This window comes from Macaca thibetana, chromosome 12 (genome assembly GCF_024542745.1).
Source record: "Macaca thibetana thibetana isolate TM-01 chromosome 12, ASM2454274v1, whole genome shotgun sequence".
NCBI classification, from domain to species: Eukaryota; Metazoa; Chordata; class Mammalia; order Primates; family Cercopithecidae; genus Macaca; species Macaca thibetana.
The window spans coordinates 51,509,449-51,530,631 of NC_065589.1; the positions used below are offsets into that span (position 1 = coordinate 51,509,449).

Below are 21,183 nucleotides of genomic sequence, written 5' to 3' on the forward strand. Positions count from 1 at the left end.
CACAAGCATTATAGCAACATCATTCATGGGCAATGGCATGTGGTCCGGAAAAATTAGTCTGGCCCAAAAGTAGGAGTCAAAGAGTCCACAGACAGACGGCTCAGGTCTGGACGACTAAAATTAGCACCATACCAGGTGCTCCCACTAATTACTTACCCATTTTTAAGGGAGGGTAACCAGAAATTATTCAAAGCTGTAAGCCACTTTTCTAAGTTTTAACATTTGTTGCTGAGTCTTTCATTTAATAACATGGAAGGACCGCTTCACATTATGATTACAATGCCTAAGGTAATATGGCCACCACATTATATCCTAACTTAAGAAGGACACATTTCAGCTCACTCCTGGGCTATGACCACCAGAGGGCTTGTTGCCAGGTGCCACAATACACTCTTCTGGTGGCAAGTTCCTTCCAATAGACAGACAACATGAACAAATCAAAGCTGAAAAAATACTTAAGAGTTGAAGAGCATCACAAAAATATTTTTGCTTCTTAAGAAATGAAAAAAAAATTGTCATTATGCTGCATGAAATTTTGAATAAACTCTACAAGTATCTTATCAAGTACATTTTGATTTCATTGAACTCTCAGCCATAACACTGGTAAAATGTAACGAAAAATCACTAAAAACCCCTTTTGTTTTATAGTTGTTGAGCTCTTACGAGAAAAGCACTGAACCGCCACAGAGATGTGCAGGATAAAGTTTCTAACCTACAGAAGCTTCTATCTCATTCAGGAGGGTGACACCAAAACCTAATCAACCATAGTAAGAAGAGGTGCTGTGTAAGAGCACATGAGTGGTCTGATAACTCAGGGCCAGTGCAAGTCCTGGTGGATTATGCTGGGGTTGACCAAGTCTTTCAGACAGACCATAGGAGACTGGCAGGATTTTAACTGCGGAGACAAGGTACAGGGTAGGAGACGTAGAAAGGAAAAGACATGAATGGCTCTGACTCAAGAGGAGATTCCACAAAGGAGAGTAGTGGGGTTTGGAGGAGAGCAGGGAGGAGAGCTAAAGCTGGACTATAAAGGGCCTTGAACACTGCATCAAAGGAAATGGGAGTAAGAGGGAGCCCATGAAGGTTTCTAGGAAGGTAAGTAACATGATCTGATTTTAGAAGATCCATCTGTTGGTGATAAACTGAATCAAATGCTGCAAGGTTAAAAGGCAATCACCCAATAAAAAAGGCCAGTGGATTTGGTAACTAAAACATCTGAAGGTGCACTGTCACAGTGCTATTCCAACTAAGTGGAAGGAGATTAAGTATTGACTGAGTATCCCTTAACCAAGATGTTTGGGACTAGAAGTGTTTTAGATTTCAAATTGTTTCGGATTTTGGAATATTTGCAGATACAAAATTATCTTGGGTATAGGATCCACATCTAAACAGGAAATTCATTTATATTTAATATGCACCTTATACACATAGCCTGGAGGAAATTTTATCTTTCTCTTAGGGACACGGAATCAATTCTATGTCGCGTGACTGCATTTTTACTGCATTTGGAGGTCAGGAGTGGTGTTTTCCACTTGTGATGTCATGTCATGATCAAAAAGTTTGTGATTTTGGATCATTTGAGATTTCAGATTTTCAGATGAGGGATGCTCAACCTGTGGTTTGATTATTTCCCTCGTCTCTCCCTTCTCAGTCTTTCCTTATCACTGCTGTTTGGGAATCTGAGGCAGTTTTCAATGAATCCAGTTACTGAGTTTTCTGAAATGTACTAAGTCCTCCCTGGAATACATTTTTTACATTCCTTATTTTCAAAGAAGTTAAAAATCATACTGGAGAGACATCACTTACCTAACTAGAAAAGCAAATGGTGGTACAGACTCTGCCACGCAGCATGGCCACATTTCCTTGGGGATGCCACCCAACAATAACCTGCTCAAAGATGTGGCTTACCACCTAATGGGGACAGGAGTTCAGAGAAGGAAAGGAGCTGCAGAGGAGGAGCCCAGCTGAGAAGTTACCTGTTTGGGGGACTAACAGACCCACAAATGATAACAGAAAGCTATTTTTGAAAGGAAAATAGGTAAGAAACCAGTCTATACATTTCCATGATCTGAAAGTCATAGATTTACACAAAATGGAATTATTTTTTAATTATCTAAAATTTAAAGAAAGATAAATTGTAGACACCTTCAAAAATATGAATTACAAAATTACCTGGGTGCTTTTGCAGACTAACAGTGAACACAGCTCAAATTAAATTCCAAATGTAAGCCAGGTACAGTGGCATGTGCCTATGGTCCCACCTACTCAGGAGGCAGGAGGATCTCTTGAGCGCAGAAGTTGAAATCAGCCTGGACAAATAGCAAGACCTCATCTCTTTAAAAAAAAAAAAAAAAAAAAGGGCCGGGCACGGTGGCTCATGCCTGTAATCCCAGCACTTTGGGAGGCCAAGGCAGGCAGACCACAAGGTCAGGAGATCGAGACCATCCTGGCTAACATGGTGAAACCCCGTCTCTACTAAAACAATACAAAAAACTAGCCAGGCTCGGTGGCGGGCGCCTGTAGTCCCAGCTACTTGGGAGGCTGAGGCAGGAGAATGATGTGAACCCAGGAGGCAGAGCTTGCAGTGAGCTGATATTGTGCCACTGCACTCCACCCTGGGTATCAGAGTGAGACTCTGCCTCAAAAAAAAAAAAAAAAGGCTGAGCACAGTGGCTCACGCCTGTAATCCTAGCACATTAGGAGACCGAGGTGGTCAGATCACAAGGTCAGGAGTTTGAGGCCAGCCTGGCCAATATGGCGAAACCCTGAAACCCTGTCTCTACTAAAAACATAAATTAGGGAACCAAGTTAGCATTCACCCTGTTTTAAAATACTGTCAAAGATGAACATTTGCAAAGAAAAATGCAGGAAAATACATTAAAGGAAGTGGAAAATGTCCCACCATGCAGAAAGTGGTGAGACAGAGCACGTGAGAATGTTGGAAATGTGTCCCACATACATTATTATTACAACAATTGCTATAATTCTCATTGTTAATAGAAGCAGCTCTGCTTTCCCACAGAATTATGTAGATTCCATGCTAAGCACTTTATACATATTAGATCGTTATATTATCTAAATATCAACTACATATTTGGCCCTCACAAAAATCCCAGGAGTTAATTAATAATTCTTTTCCCACTGAATAAACTAATTACTTAATTTCTCTGAGTTGAAGTTTTTTCAAGTAATTTGCTCAAGATTAATACAGCTTGTAAATAGAAGACCTGGGACTTGAACCCAAGTCCTGTTCGATATGTTTTTACTAAACTCTTATTAAATTCTTATACAAATCATCCCTTAAACAAACATGAAATAGTAAATGTGGCAAAAGCAACAGATCTAGCCTCAGCAGGGAGCAAGTGAGGAAGGTTCCTCCCTGAAGAGGTCTTCTGCAATTTGACGTTTGAAGGAAGAACACGAGTTGCTTTGGAGAAGGAGGGAAAAGCATTCCAGGAAGAGGCACAGAATTCTATGCAAGGATGCTCTCATAGGAGGGAATGTGGTGAGGACTGAGAGAACAAGCAAGATGGGAGGGAGGGAATGAGAGGGATCTGGCAACTTCAGATGCTTTAGTAAAACTGTACCTTGCTCACCACATAGTGCTTTATAGGCCATGGTAAAAAGTCTTTTTCTTTATCCTAAGCACATTAAGAATGTATTTTATTTTAGTGCTGGTGGTGGTTCTTTTCTTTGGGATTGAGGGGTGTGAATTAGAGTAGCAGTGCCATGCTGCCTCCTATAGGAATCTTCCAGGTGCTGGGATAAAAATGTATATTCTGGACCATGAACTTCTATGATCTAGAATAGACTTCTAAACATTCTCTATCTACCCAAACATTATATCTAAACATTCCTAGAGTGGAGATTTAAGCTGAAAATGCAAAAAGAGCATGTGGACAATTGCTGGAGGTAAACTGAGGCACAGTCAAGATTATCCTGGAGGGTTTGTGGTGCAGGAACACGGGCGAACCAAGGGTAGCAGGGTGGAAGTGCACAGGAAGAGGCCCTGTCAAGAAAATGGCAAGCCCATTTCCAGCTAAGAGGGGCAACTGATGTTAATACCCCAGCTCCACTCCCACCAGCTGTGTGGCTTTGGAGAAGTTACCTGATCTTTCTGTGACAATTTCCCCCTTTGTAATAGTGCCTACCTCACAAGATTATTTTGAGAATGAAATGAGTTATAAAACATATAAAGTATTTAGAGCAGTACCTGCACATAGTAAGTACTTAATAAATATTAGCCATAAATATTTTTATTAGTATTATTGTTAAAGATCACAAATTGCAGGAAAGAAAAGAAAAACATCTCAAATATAGATCTAAAGCAACACGTTCTCAGACTCACATGCGCCTAAGAATCACCCAGAAAGCTTATGAAAAATGTAGATTCCTGGCTTATGAGAAGTAAGACCTAGGAATCCAAATTTTTTCAAAAGCCCCTGTGGAGATTCCGATACAATTGGTCCAAGCACCATACTTTGAGAAGTGGGGCTTCAAGGACTAGAATTTAAAATATTCAGGTATCAAATAAAGTATTTCATCACAGGGGTTTAACTATCAGGATAACTTTATAAAACAAATTTCAGGTATTATTTGTCTTAAGGCAAAATGAAACAAGATCACTTGCAATATCTACTTCTAGAAGAAAACGAAATGATCAGAATTTGCTTGACTGATAAAATATACCAGCAGATTTATTCATTAATAACCATTTTCATGCATTTAAATAATAAATAATCTTTAGTTCCAAACAGTCCAAATATATCACTGCATTCTGCATTATCAAGAGAAACTAAAATAAGCAACTGGACACTGGTATATATATGTTCCTTAATTATTAGATTTTATGTTCTATCAAAATTAATAAAGCCAATCTTTAATCATACAGAGAAAATCCTTTCTGCTAGGACATAATGAAGACTTTCTGCAGGTTCTTTCACTTCAATTCAGCGTTTCTCAACCTTGGCACTGTGGACGCGGTTAACAGATAATGCTTTACTGTGAAGGGCTGCATATGCTTTGAAAGATGCTTAGCAGCATCCCTGACCCACTAGCAGCAAGCACCCTCCCACCCCTAGTTTCACAACCGAAAATGTCTCCAGACATTGTCAACTGTCCCCTGGGGGATAAAACTGCCCCATTTTGAGTACTACTGCTTTCGGTAAAAAGACTGAAAATGTCTCAACTCTAGAAGCGACCCAAGTTGGCAGCTTAACCATTTTCAAATGCCCCGCTACCAACATGCCAATGACCAATTAATCTTTTCCACGGCCAAGACATTTTCTGAACATTTCCTCATCAATATCTACATGCACATGTATTGATGTGCATTTCATGACAATTTGGGGTTGTTTTCAGCGTATCAACTGTTTTGAGAGAAAGAGAACGACGCTACTGCGAAAAAGTAATAGCAATGGTGGTAATAATAAACGACATAGCTTTGTAGAATGCTTGACACCCTCCAAGGCACTTCTGCATACATTAGTCCCAGCCCACGTTCAGCAGCAGTTCACAAATATTCTAAATCTGCATTCAACAGTTTATTGCATAAAAGGTGTTATGCTGCATCAACCAACTCCCATCTGCAAGACACCATGGGCCACTTGTAGCAACTGACAATCATAAGTACATGAATTCTGGTAAAATGCTTGCATGCCCACAAGAGAGGAGGCAGGAAATGTTTCTGCCTAAGCAACAAGCGGAGAAGTCTGAGGTTCTCAACTCATTACACGACTTGGCCCAACTCAGCATATTTCTCTTTCCTCTTCTTTAAACTCAGTAGTGGGCATGACAATGTAAATAGTGAACGTATCCGTCTTGAATCAGTAAATGTAACATAACTTGAGAAATAAAAAGTTTAAGGTATTGTTTGCGATAACTTCTGGGCATTCTCCCTCCAACTTTTTCAGATATTTTTATTCAGAGGAATAAAAGTTCTTTCTAGGGTTGAATAACCCGGTTCTACCACTGATCTACCAAATCTAGGAAAACTTTTCCAGTGTTATGTTTCAGTCATTCAGACCAGAAAACAAAATTCTAGTGGTAAGAAGTGGCCGAATCATTTCGGCATCTCTTAAGCACGCCAACGAAGAACTCTGAAGGAGCAGACAAACAGAATCTACAGGTACTGTGAAGGAATTATTTACACTAACAAGTGACCTTCTTCAGAAAAATCAAACAAGTGACTTTCCAGAGTAAGTGAAATCACTGGTCTATCCCACGCATCTGGTGAACAATGTCCGCAAAAATTATAAACTGAAGGTATTGTTTGGTCCTTTTACCCAAACACCATCACACAACCCAACACTTGGGATTTTTCTTGGCCCAACAAGACTATGAAAACGCTGCTTAGGCTCTTTATAATAATAAACAATGCACATTCCTGTTTTATTTGCAAAAATAATTAGCAGCAGCTGCTACTTGCACAGAATTTTGAACAGAAAATATTTTACATCCTGAATCCAAATATTTCAGAAGTGTCTGACGTCAAATGAAGTATTCTGCCTTTTTAAAATTTAAAACAAAGAATAACAATTAAAGTCTTCATACTTTTATCGAACTTTAAAAAAAAAAACTGACAAAAACATTTTCTGAAACTCAAAAGAGACAGCTGCACACACCTGTCAACTACACATCTCTGGAGTAAAAGAGACACTTAACGCTTTAGTACAGTACTTACATGTACAGTACTTACATGTGAGGGCTCAGTTCATAAAAATTTCTGTTCCTGTATTCTTCCACTTTCTCTGGTGAATAAATGGGCAAAGACCGGTATGGGTTAACAGATATAACCACACTTCCAATGTATGTCTGCAAAAGAAAGAACAAAACATGCCCATTAGTTAGTACACAAAATGTATTTTAACGTCTTAAGCTTTAGTGTCATATGGTTTTGACCTTTTAAAATCAACACTAGTTCTGCTTCACCATTCATTGTATACATTTTAAGAACACTTTGCACCTCTGAAGACAGATGGTCAATAATGTCTATTCATTTTGCTGATAAATGGAAAGCATACATTTATATATTTAAAATCCTTTCAAAATATATCTCTGGACTAATTTATGGTTCTAGGTAAGAGTTCTCCAAAGCCCTGTCATATTTTCCACAGATTTTGTTACCAACTACTGCTAACTGTAAGCAAGAGCCATGCTCTCCCTGATTCTGGATAGAGTGATAGTTCCCTTCTTCTCTCATCTTTTTTCACCTTTTCAGTCAACAGTAACCCAGGGTTCTCTTCCTCCCTACCCACACCTCATAGGGCCTTCCCTTTGGCACTGGCCCTCTGCAAGTCTGTCAATCTTTCCACAATGGGCTCAGATCACATTCAATTCAGTATCAGAGCTACAAGTATCTCTGGGACATTCAAACCACATAATCTCATTATATCTAATATAATATAATATCAGAATTTTAGTGTCAAATTTAAATGTACTTTCCAGAAAATACATTTAACATCAACATTTAAATTTAATGTCAAATTTACATTTAATGTAAAATTTAAATGTACTTTCTAAGGGATCAATGCTATATTTTAGCATGCACTAACTTTCTCTCACTGAACTTTAAACCAGAACACAATTTCTCTTCCTTTCTACTTCGACCCTAAATTCCTGGCAGCATCAGTGGTGCTGGTTTAGTTCCTTTTGTGCAATGCCAAGGACAATGCCACAAGCAAAAGTCACTTAACTGTAAATTATCTTGGCAGCTCCATTTTTCCCTTCAGTTTCAACATCATAAAGATAGAAGGGGGAGAAAAAGATGCCAACAAAAGTGGTAAAGTGATAAACTAAGTGATAAAGTGATGAGCGATAAAACTTTTAAAAAGAAAAAGGTTCATAAAGGAAAGAAAGAAACAAGGGGAAAAAAGACCTCCAACTTCCCACCTTTCCAATGTCATCCCACAAAAGGTTGCATTTTTAGAGCAATAAGTTTTTCCAGCATTACCACCACTGGGATTCAAACAGACTGTCAGATTTTTCTAGAAAATTAAACAGAATAGAAAATGAAGGAATGTAGAAAAAAGTCAGAAATGCTGACTTTTTTTTTTTTTTTTTAACAGGGGTCACAATGATATTAATTATGAAGGACTTTCTCCTATCTAGGAAAGCTGAACAGGTTATATATATATATAAACACACTTTCATCCTGTAAGAATATAATCTTGTCAAGGGTGGACAAAATTGCTGTTGTAAAAGGAGACTCTCAGTTCCCATGTAATTTTTCACATTTATTTCTAACATTCTATCACCAGGACCCAATTAATCTGGCCTGACAAACAATGACAAGACTTTCTCAAGGTTTTCTGGTTGTCCTCACACTGCAACCCACTTGGGAGATGGGAGATGTCTCCCAAGGACAATGTCACAAGCAAACATCAGAAGGGAGGTGCCTGACACTGAATACTTGCCTGAATAGCTTCTAGCTAATACATTAGAATTAGTAGCCTTGGTAAATATGAAAATATAGCCACTGGTTATTTCTTGAACATCTGTTGGTTAAAAAATCAGCCTTCTTTAAGTAGAAAAGTACTGTTTGAATCCTTCTCCCTTTTGAGGTAATTTCTTGAATATAATAGTTTCTAAAATACATTGATTTGCTATTAGCAGAGAAACCACTTACTGAGTTGCTCTTTAAAACCAAACTTCACAGTGGCTAAATTCTTGATGAAAATCTTCCTCTGTGGCATTCTTGCATAGAGAACAAACTCTCTTGCCTCAATTCAAAATCAAAAACCATAGTAATAAGTTGTAAGTTTCTCTTTGTTCCATGTGACTGTTATACATACTGAATTACGTGTGTTTGTTTTCCCCCAGCTGCATCCCATCACCTAGAACAGTGTCTGGTCCACCAGGATGTAAAATAAATATTTGTTAACTGATCGAATCACATGGGGTATGTTCATCACTAATTGGAGGGTACAAGCCACTGAAACACATATAATTACTCCTGCATTGAAATATAACACCAAATATACTCAGTGCTTAGTATTTTAATCAGCCTGTATGTCATGTGTTACTGTCAGAGGTGTTTGAACCAGAGCAACCCCATCTTGAATAGGGGCTGGGTAAAATAAGGCTGGGACCTACTGAGCTGCATTCCCAGATGACTATGCATTCTAAGTCACAGGGTGAGGGAGGAGGTCAGCATGAGATACAGGTCATAAAGACGACGCTGATAAAACAGGTTGCAGTCAAGAAATCAGCTCAAACCCACCAAAACCAAGATGGTGATGAGAACGACCTCTGGCCGTCCTCAGTGCTACACTCCCACCAGTGCCATGACAGTTTGCAAATGCCATGGCAACGTCAGGAAGGTACCCTATATGATCTGAAAAGGGGAGGCATGAATAATCCACCCCTTGTTGCGCATATAATCAAGAAATAACCATAGAAATGGGTCTGCATATGGAGTAGCCATTCTTTATTCCTTTACTTTTTAAATAAACTTGCTTTCACTTTACTGTATGAACTCACCCCGAATTCTTTCCTGCATGAGATCCAAGAACCCTCTCTTGTGGTCTGGATTGGGACTCCTTTCCGGTAACATTACCATTGAACAAATCCCTAAATGTCGTTTGACTCTGGTAGACTGTAAAAACAGCCAGAACAATGCTTTCCATCTCTGCATGCACTTCCCATTTGAAATGTGACTTTGTTACTTTAAAGATAGTTTATTTCTCCACTCCTTGAAGTTGAATTTGTCCCCGTGACTTGATTTAACCAAAGGGACGTTAGCAAATGAGACACAAGTAGAGGCCTGAGAAACATTTGTGTATTAGGATGTGTCTCCTTTTTTATGATTGTGGCTGGAAGCCATGATGTGAATGAGCTTCAGCTAGCCTGTCAGAGAGGTCCCGTGGAGAGCTAAGGTATCCTGACCTACAGACTGCTAACTATTAGACATGAGTGAGGCCATCTTAAACCATCCAGCCCCAGTAAGGACACCAGATGCCTAAAGCCACATGAGTGATTCCAGGTGAGATTAGAAGAAAATATACAAAGATAAATTCAGGCTAACTTGCTATCCCAGAGAATCATGAGCAAATAAATGGCTATTGGTGTAAGCCTTAAATTTCTGAGAGGTAATTTGCTACATGGCAACAGTAACTGATACACCTATGTAAACCAAAAATAAAATTCTAAGGCCCCCCAACCATCAGAATGGACTTCCTCCTAAGCCAGGGTATTCTAAAATTTAACCTGAAAGATTGGTTCAGGCCATGATGGGAAGTGGGGGTCGAACATGCCTCATTATACCTCTCCAGCATTAACATCCACACAGACCTTAAGTCTGATAAGAAATGTTTACAATCCATTGTCTCTGAAGTCAGGTACCTGGAGGTTTCATCTGTGTGATAAAACTTTGGCCTTCACAACCTCTTATAGTAACCCACACATTCCTTTCTATTGATAACTCTTTTAACCAATTGCCAATTAGAAAAAATTTAAATCTACCTATAACCTGGAAGCTTCCCTGCTTCGAGCTGTTCCACCTTCCTAGGCTGAAGTCTCATGTCTGCCTAAAATGTCCCAATCATCTTGGGCGTATGTTCTCAGGATCTCCCAAGGAGGGCTGTGTTACGGGCCATGCTCACTCAAATTTGGCATAGAATAAATCTCTTTAAATATCTTAGAGTTTGACTCTTTTCATCAATACCTACATGACTCAACAAACTAAAAATGGTGTCAAGCAGGACAAATTTTATTCACCTAAATAAGCAAACACTAAAAGAAACTATGCTTTCTCTCTCCATTCCACTTTATACAGTTCTGATATTCTCTTTATCCTCTAACCTTGAACTCCTAACAGGTTCGTCCTATATATGACCTTTCTGTTTATGGATTTCTTCCTTGAAGTTCTATGTGCATTAGCCAAAAGTTTAAATATTCCTACACAGCCCAGTAGAATAACTCAAACGTTCACAGTCACAACTCTCCTTCCTCTGAGACGCAGAAAGGCATTCCTGATAGCAGCTCATTGCTGGGTGGGGTTTAAAATTCTACTCTAGTTTTAGGTAGCTACCAATTCTACATTCAGGTGACTACAGCACCAGATTAAATCTCCTTTTCACGGATCAGAACAATAGTGACCAGACAGTTCATTTTTACATCAATTAACATCTGGACTTGTGAATCAGATGCTTGTTTTTTAACAAACAACTGCATACTATTTACAGTTGGTATTTTCTTATTGCATCGCGCTCTAAAGAGGATGGTAAACCAACTCATTATGAAGTAACCAGCCCAGCCATTTCTGGGCTCACCCCTCCACGTTTCTGAACCTCAGCTCCCCTAAGCCCTCAGGTCCACGCCACCACCAACATGACAATGGAAAGCTCCCTCCATGCCACTGCTCAGGGGGCCAGCCTCTGACACCCAGGAAGGGAAAAGAAAGGAAAGAGACATGGGAGGGAAGAGAAGCAAACAAGAATGAAAGAGAAGAAAAAGGGAAAAGGGAGAAGAAAAAAGCTTTACCTTTCTATAATTGGCACATACAGACAGCAAGGCTATACTTCATTTCTCAAGGGCAGACACTGAATCAAGAATGCACAAACATTCTTAAGTCAAAACCATCTCGACCTTCCTATTTCAAGTATCTCTAGCATTCCAAAACAGATGTCTTGTAAATAATCAAATAATACTTGAGTGTTCCTAGCATAATCACCATGAAAACAGAGGTCTTTTCTGGAGGACATTCAATCTAGCCACCTCCACTCTCCAGACCACAGTTCAGAAGCCAAAAGAAAAGCCTTTGAGTAGTCAAAATATAACCTAAAGGCCACGTGTTTTATTCTATAAGAAAGTTTTTTCAGAACTCCAATCCTCAGAGATTCTACTTCAATGATGTAGGGAAGGGCCAGGGGTCAATACTTTTTTAAAAGAGACCCAACATAAACTAATGTGGAACCAGGGTTGAAAACAAATGTCTGTAGCCCTTCCCTTCCAGACTCACAGGACCAGGTTTTACTCTCAATTGCAATAACCTGCTAGTGCTGCTGCTGGCTCATCTTCTACCTCACCTTCCCCTTTAAATACTCCTATGGAATTAATTCTGAAACAAAAGAAAATTCCTTCTAGTCTCACTCTCATTTTAGTCACGTTTCTAATAAACTTGGCACAGTCTCAATAGATTACAGAAAAACTGCAGCAACATCAGAAAATTGGAAGAGGCAAAAAGGGCCGTACTATAGCTGTGTATATTTGAAATGTTTGATTACAACTCATTATAAGAAATAAAATTTTTGTCACAACCAGGTATGTGTATGTATGTCTATGTGCACACACATAAACAAGATAAAAACCTCACAAAACCAAAAGTACCCTTTACTGTATGTGATACATTCATATTTTTTGTTCGATTCTAATATTTCTTACAAAATTAAAAAAAAACTGTTGGCCCTAACCCACTAAATGATTTTCATGAGCAATTAATGATATGAAACTTAAGAGTTTAAAAACCTGTGCTACACAGCACTCCTTAACCTTTCTTTAGTTGTTGATCCCCTTTGAGATACCAACAGAAGCAATGACTCTTCTCTTTGGAAAAACACACATGCACATCAAAGTCTGCATACATGTGATATACCAGGTTAAGACTCCCTCTGCAAGCAGAGAAACAATGGCCACTAATAGAAAAGGTAGAGTAGTGAGGGACAAAGAAAGAAGAAAATACGTGAAGTGATGAAGATAATTCAAAAGTATAAAAATATTTGGAGTAAGACCCAACAGCCCCATGGCTTAGCTGGCCCTGACTGCTTTATTATGGCACTAATTGGGAATGCAGGGTAATAATCAATAGCCAAAATGAGTGTACTCTGTTTTTGATGACAAGGATACATGCAATATACTTTAGAACGATATCTAACCCAAAAGTTAAATATTTTAGCACAGCTTTAATATTCTGTGAGTCTCAATAATGTGTAACATTTCTTCGCAAAGGCAGATAAATGAAACATTAGCACACATACACAGAACAGTCAGAATATTTCCAAGTCTGTATATAAAACTTTTTTAAAAGTCAGAATAGTTTTCATATTTCTTCTATCATAATTCTTCCCAGAGTAAGATAGAGATCTTTAGAAGCCCTAAATCCTGAAAGTTTACGTTTCTGTTTCTCATATATTAAAATTTATAATTAACCATAAAATACATGTAAGAAAATCCCATAATGACCTATTTTTGCTATTGCGTACTTTGATGTTTTTTTTGAAATATGAAATTCTCCCAAAACCTATTTTTAAACCTTCTGTTCGCTGGGCTCTAACTAGGCACCCAATCTGTCTACCTACCTGCTTCCTTATTTTCTTCAAGATGAATTTCAGTTATTTGTTTACATGTCTCTGGAGTTCCTGAAAAACTCATCCTCAACCTATTGAACAGCTGGCACAGAATATACACTTACACACCTTTCTACTAAACTACTCCCAAATCCCCAAGAGATAGATACAAATTATCTATCTTAATGTCCATAACAAAGGAGCACAAAGAAGTTAAGTGATACCACCACATTAGCTAGCAGAAGTGAAATCAAGACAAGGAGACAAGAATCTGTTCTCTTTTCATCAGAGCATACAATCCATGCCGTCCGTTAGGCCGGGGAAGCTTTGGTAAAAAGCACACAAGAATGGAGGAAACTTGCATTGCACAATGCCATACAAAGCATCATCAACCTTTGTGTAACAAAGCACTCCTCTGTTAGGCAAAAGCCTCCCATTTTACCACCTAAGAAATCCTTCTACCACCAGAAATAAACAAAACAGGAATGGAAAAGATCTTCTAGTTACAGGGAAAATGTTTGATCTCACCAGAAAAGATTCAATCATAATCACTTTAGCTTCAGAGAAATAAATCAGGAACGTGGCGATGTAAAGGCAATATTTATTTAAATATCTTAATATGAATTAGTCTAAAATAACCCCAAAGAAATATTAAAGAAGGTATAGGAATCTTCTGCATCTCCAAGAGTCTCCAAGTCATGTTACTTTTGCCTCTAAAGCATTGGGCTAGCGCAAAAGTAACTGCAGTTTTTGCCAAGACTTTCAACGCAAAAATCACAATTGCTTTTGCACCAACCTATAGTTCAAATCCAGGATGGGCCAGGATTCAGGTAAGAATAACCCATCACAAGGCTGCACAATCGCACTGACTGATAGAGTGAGTTTAGGCTACAAACCATTTTACACGCAAGCAACACATTTATTAAGGGCTAACTTTATGCAAAATATCATGTTGGGCATGGCAGGAAAGATATTGAAGTTCCCACTGTCTGTGTGCCTGGGGAGTTTATAATATAACTTAGGAAGTGAGTCTTTTAGATAGAAAAACATAAAATTTAAGAGTTAACTATTCTAGACATTAAAACAGATGAAAGAGAATGTGATTCCTGGCTAAATGAGCCATTAGTCTGATTATCTTACTGTCTAACGAGCGCTCCAGGGTTAGATAAAGAAAGGTCACTATGAACTGCAGAGGTCCAAGAAAGCTCCAGAGAAGACAAAGAGCTTGAGCGGTCTAAAAGGATGGGCATGATTTGGGCAAAGTAAAGTTCCCCCAAAGAGTGACATAAGATGTTAGGTTTCAGGTGATAACTGAATGCCACCCAGCCACCACCTTTCTTTCCTCTTCTTCTTTTTTAAGCTAAGTTATCTTCTTCAAAATATATATTTTTTAAAGTATAATTTGCCAGGGACTCAAACAGGTATCTGCACACCCATGTCTGTAGCAGCATTATTCACCATACCCAAGAGGGGGAAGTAACCCAAGTGTCCAGCAACAGATGAATAGATAAAGAAAATGTAGATACATACAATGGAACATTGTTCAGCCTTAAAAAGGAAGGGAAGTCTGACACGTGCTACAATACAGATTAAAACACGGGAGAGGCACAAAGGCCTACCCAAACACATACCAAAGACAGAGAATGGAACAGCTTCCCTAAAACAAAGACATCCCCTGAGTAATTACGACTGAAATAAAAAATTCTTACTAAAGACAAGCCAGGAAAAAAAAAGACTGTAGAGGGCTTTGAACTTCACATTAGGATTCTGAGTCCAAAAGCAGTTTTGAAGTGAAAAGTCAGTAGGGGTGAGGGGCTTAGATGACGAAACTGATGGGATTTTGAACGCAGATTATTCTGACCTAAGTATGGTGTTTAAGCTCTTTACTCAGATTCCACCTTGGTCGTATCATAATAATAATTCTTCAATGTATTTGAAATACCGTGTAAGCCTTGGCTCCAAATTAGCTGGCAAAATTCTTCAGTTTTGTGTGAACATGGGCACATTATTTAACTTTTCCACGTCCCCAGTTTCCTCATCTCTTTTTTTTTTTTTTTTTTTTTTTTTTGAGACAGAGTTTCACTCTTATTGCCAAGGCTTGAGTGCAATGGTGCGATCTCAGCTCACTGCAACCTCTGCCTCCCTGGTTCAAGCAATTCTCCTACCTCAGCCACCTGAGTAGCTGGGATTACAGGTGCCCGCCACCACGCCCAGCTAATTTTTTTGTATTTTCAGTAGAGAGGGGGTTTCATCATGTTGGCCAGGCTAGTCTTGAACTCCTGACCTCAGGTGATCCGCCTGCCGTGGCCTCTCAGATTGCTGGGATTGCAGGCGTGAGCCACTGCACCTGGCCTGAGTTTCCTCATCTTTACAAGAAGAAGCATTCTAGCTCCTCCCTCATCTAATTCTGAGGATTAAATGAGGTTGTGTGTCAAAACACCAAACACAGAACCTGACACACAGCAAGCATTCCATAAATATTACCTATTATAATTATATAAATTTAGCTGGGCTCTGTTGGAATCTATTGGCTACTGTAAAGAGCCAAATCAGGACTTGAAAGTCTATATAAAATATGTTAATATCATGGCTAAATTCATTAATGAGTCCTACCATACCAGCATCTTGAAAACTTTTATAAAATGGTCTGTTTTGTTTTGCTTTGTGTTTTGAGACAGGATCTAGCTCTGTCACCCAGGTTGGAGTGCAGTGATGTGATCCTGGCTCACTGCAGCCCCGATTCCCAGGCTCAAGCCATCCTCCCACCTCAGCCTCCTGAATACCTGGGAACACAGGTACACGCCACCATTCCTGGCTAAGTTTTGTATTTTTGATAGAGACGAGGTTTCACCATGTTGCCCAGGCTGGTCTCAAACTCCTCGACTAAAGCAACTGGCCCGCTTCAGACTCACAAAGTGCTGGGATTACAGGCGTTAGTCACAGCGCCCAACCCAAAATGGTCTTTGTATACAGGAAATTGATGAGTTTTCAGATGAGCACATAAGGCATGTCTTAATAGAACTAATATTAAAAGTCTAAGATACTAAGAAAATGACTATACAAGACAAACCAGTGGGAATCCTCAAAAATGACAACATGCTATTCACTCCAATATGAGGAATCTACTTCCTCCTTGGGTCTCAGACCCTGGGAATTTGATCACAAGACATTAAGATGTCATATGCCATGGTGTTTTTAATTAGACATCTGTAAGATTTCCCAAGTTTACTTGCAGATGGCTTCGGTCTTTTTTTTTTTTAAAGACACAGTATGGTCTACAAAACGCTTTGGTTGTTTTTTAGACATAGTTCAAAACTGTGCAAAATGCCTAAGTAAAAATTACAAGTATAAGGTGAAAAACAGACTTAGGTGTCTATCTGGGCCTTATATTTTTAAAAAAATGTAATTCAGTATATGCATCTCATGTCTCCAGCCTCAGAAACGTATTTGTGATGCATATGTAATAGATATACAAAATTGATGCTAATAGCCTAATTTTACAGGGGGAAAGAACTGGAAACATTAGAAGGTTTTAAATAACTTGCCCAAGGTTTCTAAATCAGTGGCAGAAGCAGAGTTTCATCCCAAAGCTCTGCATCAAAGACTATGACAACAGGACAGGGAACAGTGACTTGGTCAGGCTCTTTCAGCTGCTTGGCATCTAGGTCCATTTCCTGTGTTAATGAACTCACGTAGGAACCACTGACAACTATTCCAAGCTATAACAAACCTGGGACCCGAGGGTGATTATGGGTCCAGAACAGCTCTATGAACCAACACAACCCAAGTTTGTGAAGATTTCCTCTCCAGTTCTGGCATCAACGAGCCTCGCCCCTGCCCATGTCTCTGCTTCCCTCCTTGTTTCTTTCATGCCTGCTGCGAGCTGCCTCCCTCACTTTCTACTCCATCAGCTGTCCACTTCAAAGCCTCTTATTAATACGTTCTGTTTTGCCTGTGGCCTATCACGTCCTCCTCTCGACTTCGTCACCCCCAGCATCTGGATCCCATTGATTTTTTTTTTCTTCAGTATTTCTCAATTCAAAGTTTGAGGAAAGAATCTAGCCTTGCTCATCTTTTTGTCTAAGTTGTGCCTTAAATCACTGGCCTTGGGTCAGGAACTCATTCAGAGGCCAGGACGTCCCATAAACCGTGGCTGCCGACGGTGGCCGCAAGTTTGTCAGGCACAGTCTCTGCTGCCTAGTCCAAGACGTGCCTACACTGCCATCATATTATACTCTTGTTCCTGGGCTGCAGCCAGTCATTTCAGACTATGAATTAAAGAACTATATATGAGTTCAATGCCACGCTGAAATACTGGCTAAAAATATCACCTCAGGCGGTCTTTATTTTAGAGCAGGATAATACAATACTGCCATATCTTCGTTGAGACAAACTGTATCACGAGACAAGTATTTTCCAAATATATACCATTCTCCAGACTTTATAAAACTCTCTTAACTAAGATACAGCATGGTCCTGTGTTAAAGGGATAATACTTGCAATACATCTTTAAAATAATATTTCTATGGTTAACTGAAAGTAGTAATGTAACAAAAATGAAATCTGCTATGAAACACAGGAACTGCTATGAAAGGAATACAGAAAGAGGGAAACAAGTAGGCAGGGAAGGGGAGAAGAGAAAGAATCTAACTAATGAAAATATCAGGGTCTTGGCTAGGCTTGGTGGCTCACGCCTACAATCCCAGCACTTTGGGAGGCCGAGGCTGGCGGATCACTTGAGGCCAGGAGTACAAGACCAGGCTGGCCAAAATGGTGAAACACTGTTTGTACTAGAAGTACAAAAAAATCAACCAGGTGTGGTGGCATGTGCCTGTAATCCCAGCTACTCAGGAGGCTGAGGCAGAAGAATTGTTTGAACCCAGGAGGCGGAGGTTGTAATGAGCCAAGCGGAGATTGTAATGAGCCAAGATGGTGCCACTGCATTCCAGCCTGGGGGACAGAGCAAGACTCTGTCTCAAAAAAAAAAAAAAAAAAGAATATATCAATGTCTGAAACCCTGAAGAAAAGTGATTCTGATTTCCAAGTTTTTCAGACAGTCGGGGCACCTATCATGCACTCCACTTCCATCACATGATAGGCACTGGACTAAGATGTCCCTTAATCCCTACCACAACTCAACAAGATAAGTACCATGATGACCATTTATGGGTGAGAGAACCTCTATTCCTTACAGTGGTCACAGTGACTGTAAGTCACCAAGGTTCAAATAGGTCTGTCAGCCAAAAGCTCACACCTTTCCCAGTATGCCATGTCATTTCACCCTCCACTCCTTCCAAAGCAGAATTTGAACAACAAAATAGCCTCTCTTTAGAAATTAGGATTATTAAAATTTTTCTGCACTATGGATATACAACAGACACAGATGCATGTGTAGAGGGGACAGTTGAACTGGCCACAGAATTAACTGGCCATGTGTCCTCTCTGCTGAACTGCTTTCTCTTCCTCCTCTCTCTTGTGCTCATAAAGGCGAAGGACCATGTGCAGCTGTCAGTTACTTGCCATCCTGTGAACATGATGAAATATAATCTCCTCCCCGTATCTTCTCCCACCCTCCACAGTGCGGAAAAATCATTGTCACGGCTGCTATCACTTTTCCTTTGACTTGAGAGCACCATGTAATGATCACCTTTGACTTTAGAAATGAATGTCCTTGCTCCATGTCACGCTGGTTCATGTCACTGCACTGTTGAGCAGCTCAACACATGGCAGGAATACTGATTATCATTTCAATTATTTGTCCAGGTCATTTTCAGATTGCCTTGTTCCAAACCTACACATTCTTCAATATCATACCCAATTATTTTGAAAATTGAAAGGGCTTCTGTATCAGTAGTATCCTTTGATGATCACAGCAACCATGGAAAGTTAGCAGGACTATCATTAAGAGCATGGACTCTGCAGCTGGACTTCCTGGGTGTGAATTTCAGCTCCATCACCTACTCACTATGTGACCTTGGACAGTTACTTAGCCTTTATGAGCCTCAGTTTCCTCATATGTAAAATGAAGATAATTAAAAAACCTACAGTACATAGGACTCTAGTGAAAATTAAATAATACATGTAAAGTGCTTAGAACAGCAGCTGGTATCAATAAGGAAATAAAAAATGTCCTTTGTTATCATTTATCATTTTACCCACCAATAAGAAAACAGTCTCCAAGGAGTTAACTTGTCCCAGGTCTCACTAAGTGGCAGGGCCAGGACTAGACATTAAGTTTTTGCTTCTTAGTGCCACCATACTGCTTCCAAAAGATCTGACATCAGGTTTTAATTTCTTACAAATCAAACCTTAGGTTTAGCTTCAACCAGAATATTTAAGTTAATGCACTGTAAGTATTATACAAATATTTCAAGTCCTATACAGTGCCTCCATGATGAAAAAACTCTCTAAGTGTGGTAAACAACAACTATGTGTCAACTTTGAAAATTCTAAGAGGACCATTTGACCCAGCCATCCCATTACTGGGTATATACCCAAAGGATTATAGATCATGCTGCTATAAAGACACATGCACACGTATGTTTTTTGAGGCACTATTCACAACAGCAAAGACTTGGAATCAACTCAAATGCCCATCAATGATAGACCGGATTAAGAAAATGTGGCACATATACACCATGGAATACTATGCAGTCATAAAAAAGGATGAGTTCATGTCCTTTGTAGGGACATGGATGAAGCCGGAAACCATCATTCTCAGCAAACTATCGCAAGAACAGAAAACCAAACACCGCATGTTCTCACTCATAGGTGGAAATTGAACAATGAGATCACTTGGACACAGGAAGGGGAACATCACACACCAGGGCCTGTTGTGGTGGAGGGGAGGGACAGCATTAGGAGATATACCTAATGTAGAACATCACACACCAGGGCCTGTTGTGGTGGAGGGGAGGGACAGCATTAGGAGATATACCTAATGTAAATGATGAGTTAATGGGTGCAGCATGCCAACATGGCACATGTATACATGTGTAACAAACCTGCAGGTGGTACACATGTACCCTAGAACATAAAGTATAATAATAAAAAAAAAAAAAAAGAAAATTCTAAGAGGAAGAAATTTTCCAATCACCAAAGGTTGTAGGAAAGTTTGCATGAGTTAAAGCTGGCAAGTTATTAGCAAAAATGACTGTCCAAGAGATAGACTGTGCTCAGAAATTAGACACATTTCCCTTCACCCTCATGATTTGCTGTTTTTCAACAGCTTTATCTAGGCTTCTAAAGCTGTGCCTCCATTTCCAACACCAAAGCTACACTCTGGAAGGCACACACAATTTGTTCTCAATGTTTACCTTAATGGTCTACCCTGGCAGCAATAAGAGTAAGCTGAGCACTACTGATGGTAAACCACTCACATACAACCAAGTCTAGGCATTCCATGTTAACAGGGCTGGGATCCCTCCTCCTCCCTTCCCTACCTCATCCAGGTGGGATTAAAGGTGGCATTAAAGATTGCTCTTGTTCCACGTAAACTCTGTTGGGTCTGGATTACCTGGGTAAAGGTCTGCCCGTCTAGATAAAAGAGAACCTCCTCCTACTTCCAACTCTAGAACAAGAAAATTAGTTTTTAATCACCCAACATAATCTTGAAGATTACACATCATTCTATTAATTACTGTTCACTCTGGGAATGGGCCTGTGGTACTGAAGGAAGAAAACTACATTTTTATGACATGTCTGGCTGTACTATTTGACACTTTTTTTTCCAAAAGCATTTGTTATTTTGTAATTTAAAAAACCTTTAAAGGAAAATTTTATAAGGAATAAAACTTGGAGAACAGGGCTGAGCAGCAGGAATAACACTCAGGTGGTTGTCTGAACTCCAGTCCTGCTCTCCGCCACCACCACCATGAGCCTGCAAAAGGTTCAAGCCTCA

General features: G+C 39.5%; 1 protein-coding gene across 5 annotated transcripts in view; it reads right to left on the bottom strand.

Annotated features, from left to right (window-relative positions):
- MYO1B (myosin IB) overlaps positions 1-21,183 on the bottom strand; it is a 182,253-nt gene that overhangs the window by 122,796 nt on the left and 38,274 nt on the right. For all 5 annotated transcript variants that reach the window (XM_050751697.1, XM_050751695.1, XM_050751696.1 and 2 more), the window contains exon 3: positions 6,698-6,813. In XM_050751697.1, the coding sequence (XP_050607654.1) occupies positions 6,698-6,813 (116 nt within the window). The remainder of the gene's footprint in view (positions 1-6,697; positions 6,814-21,183) is intronic.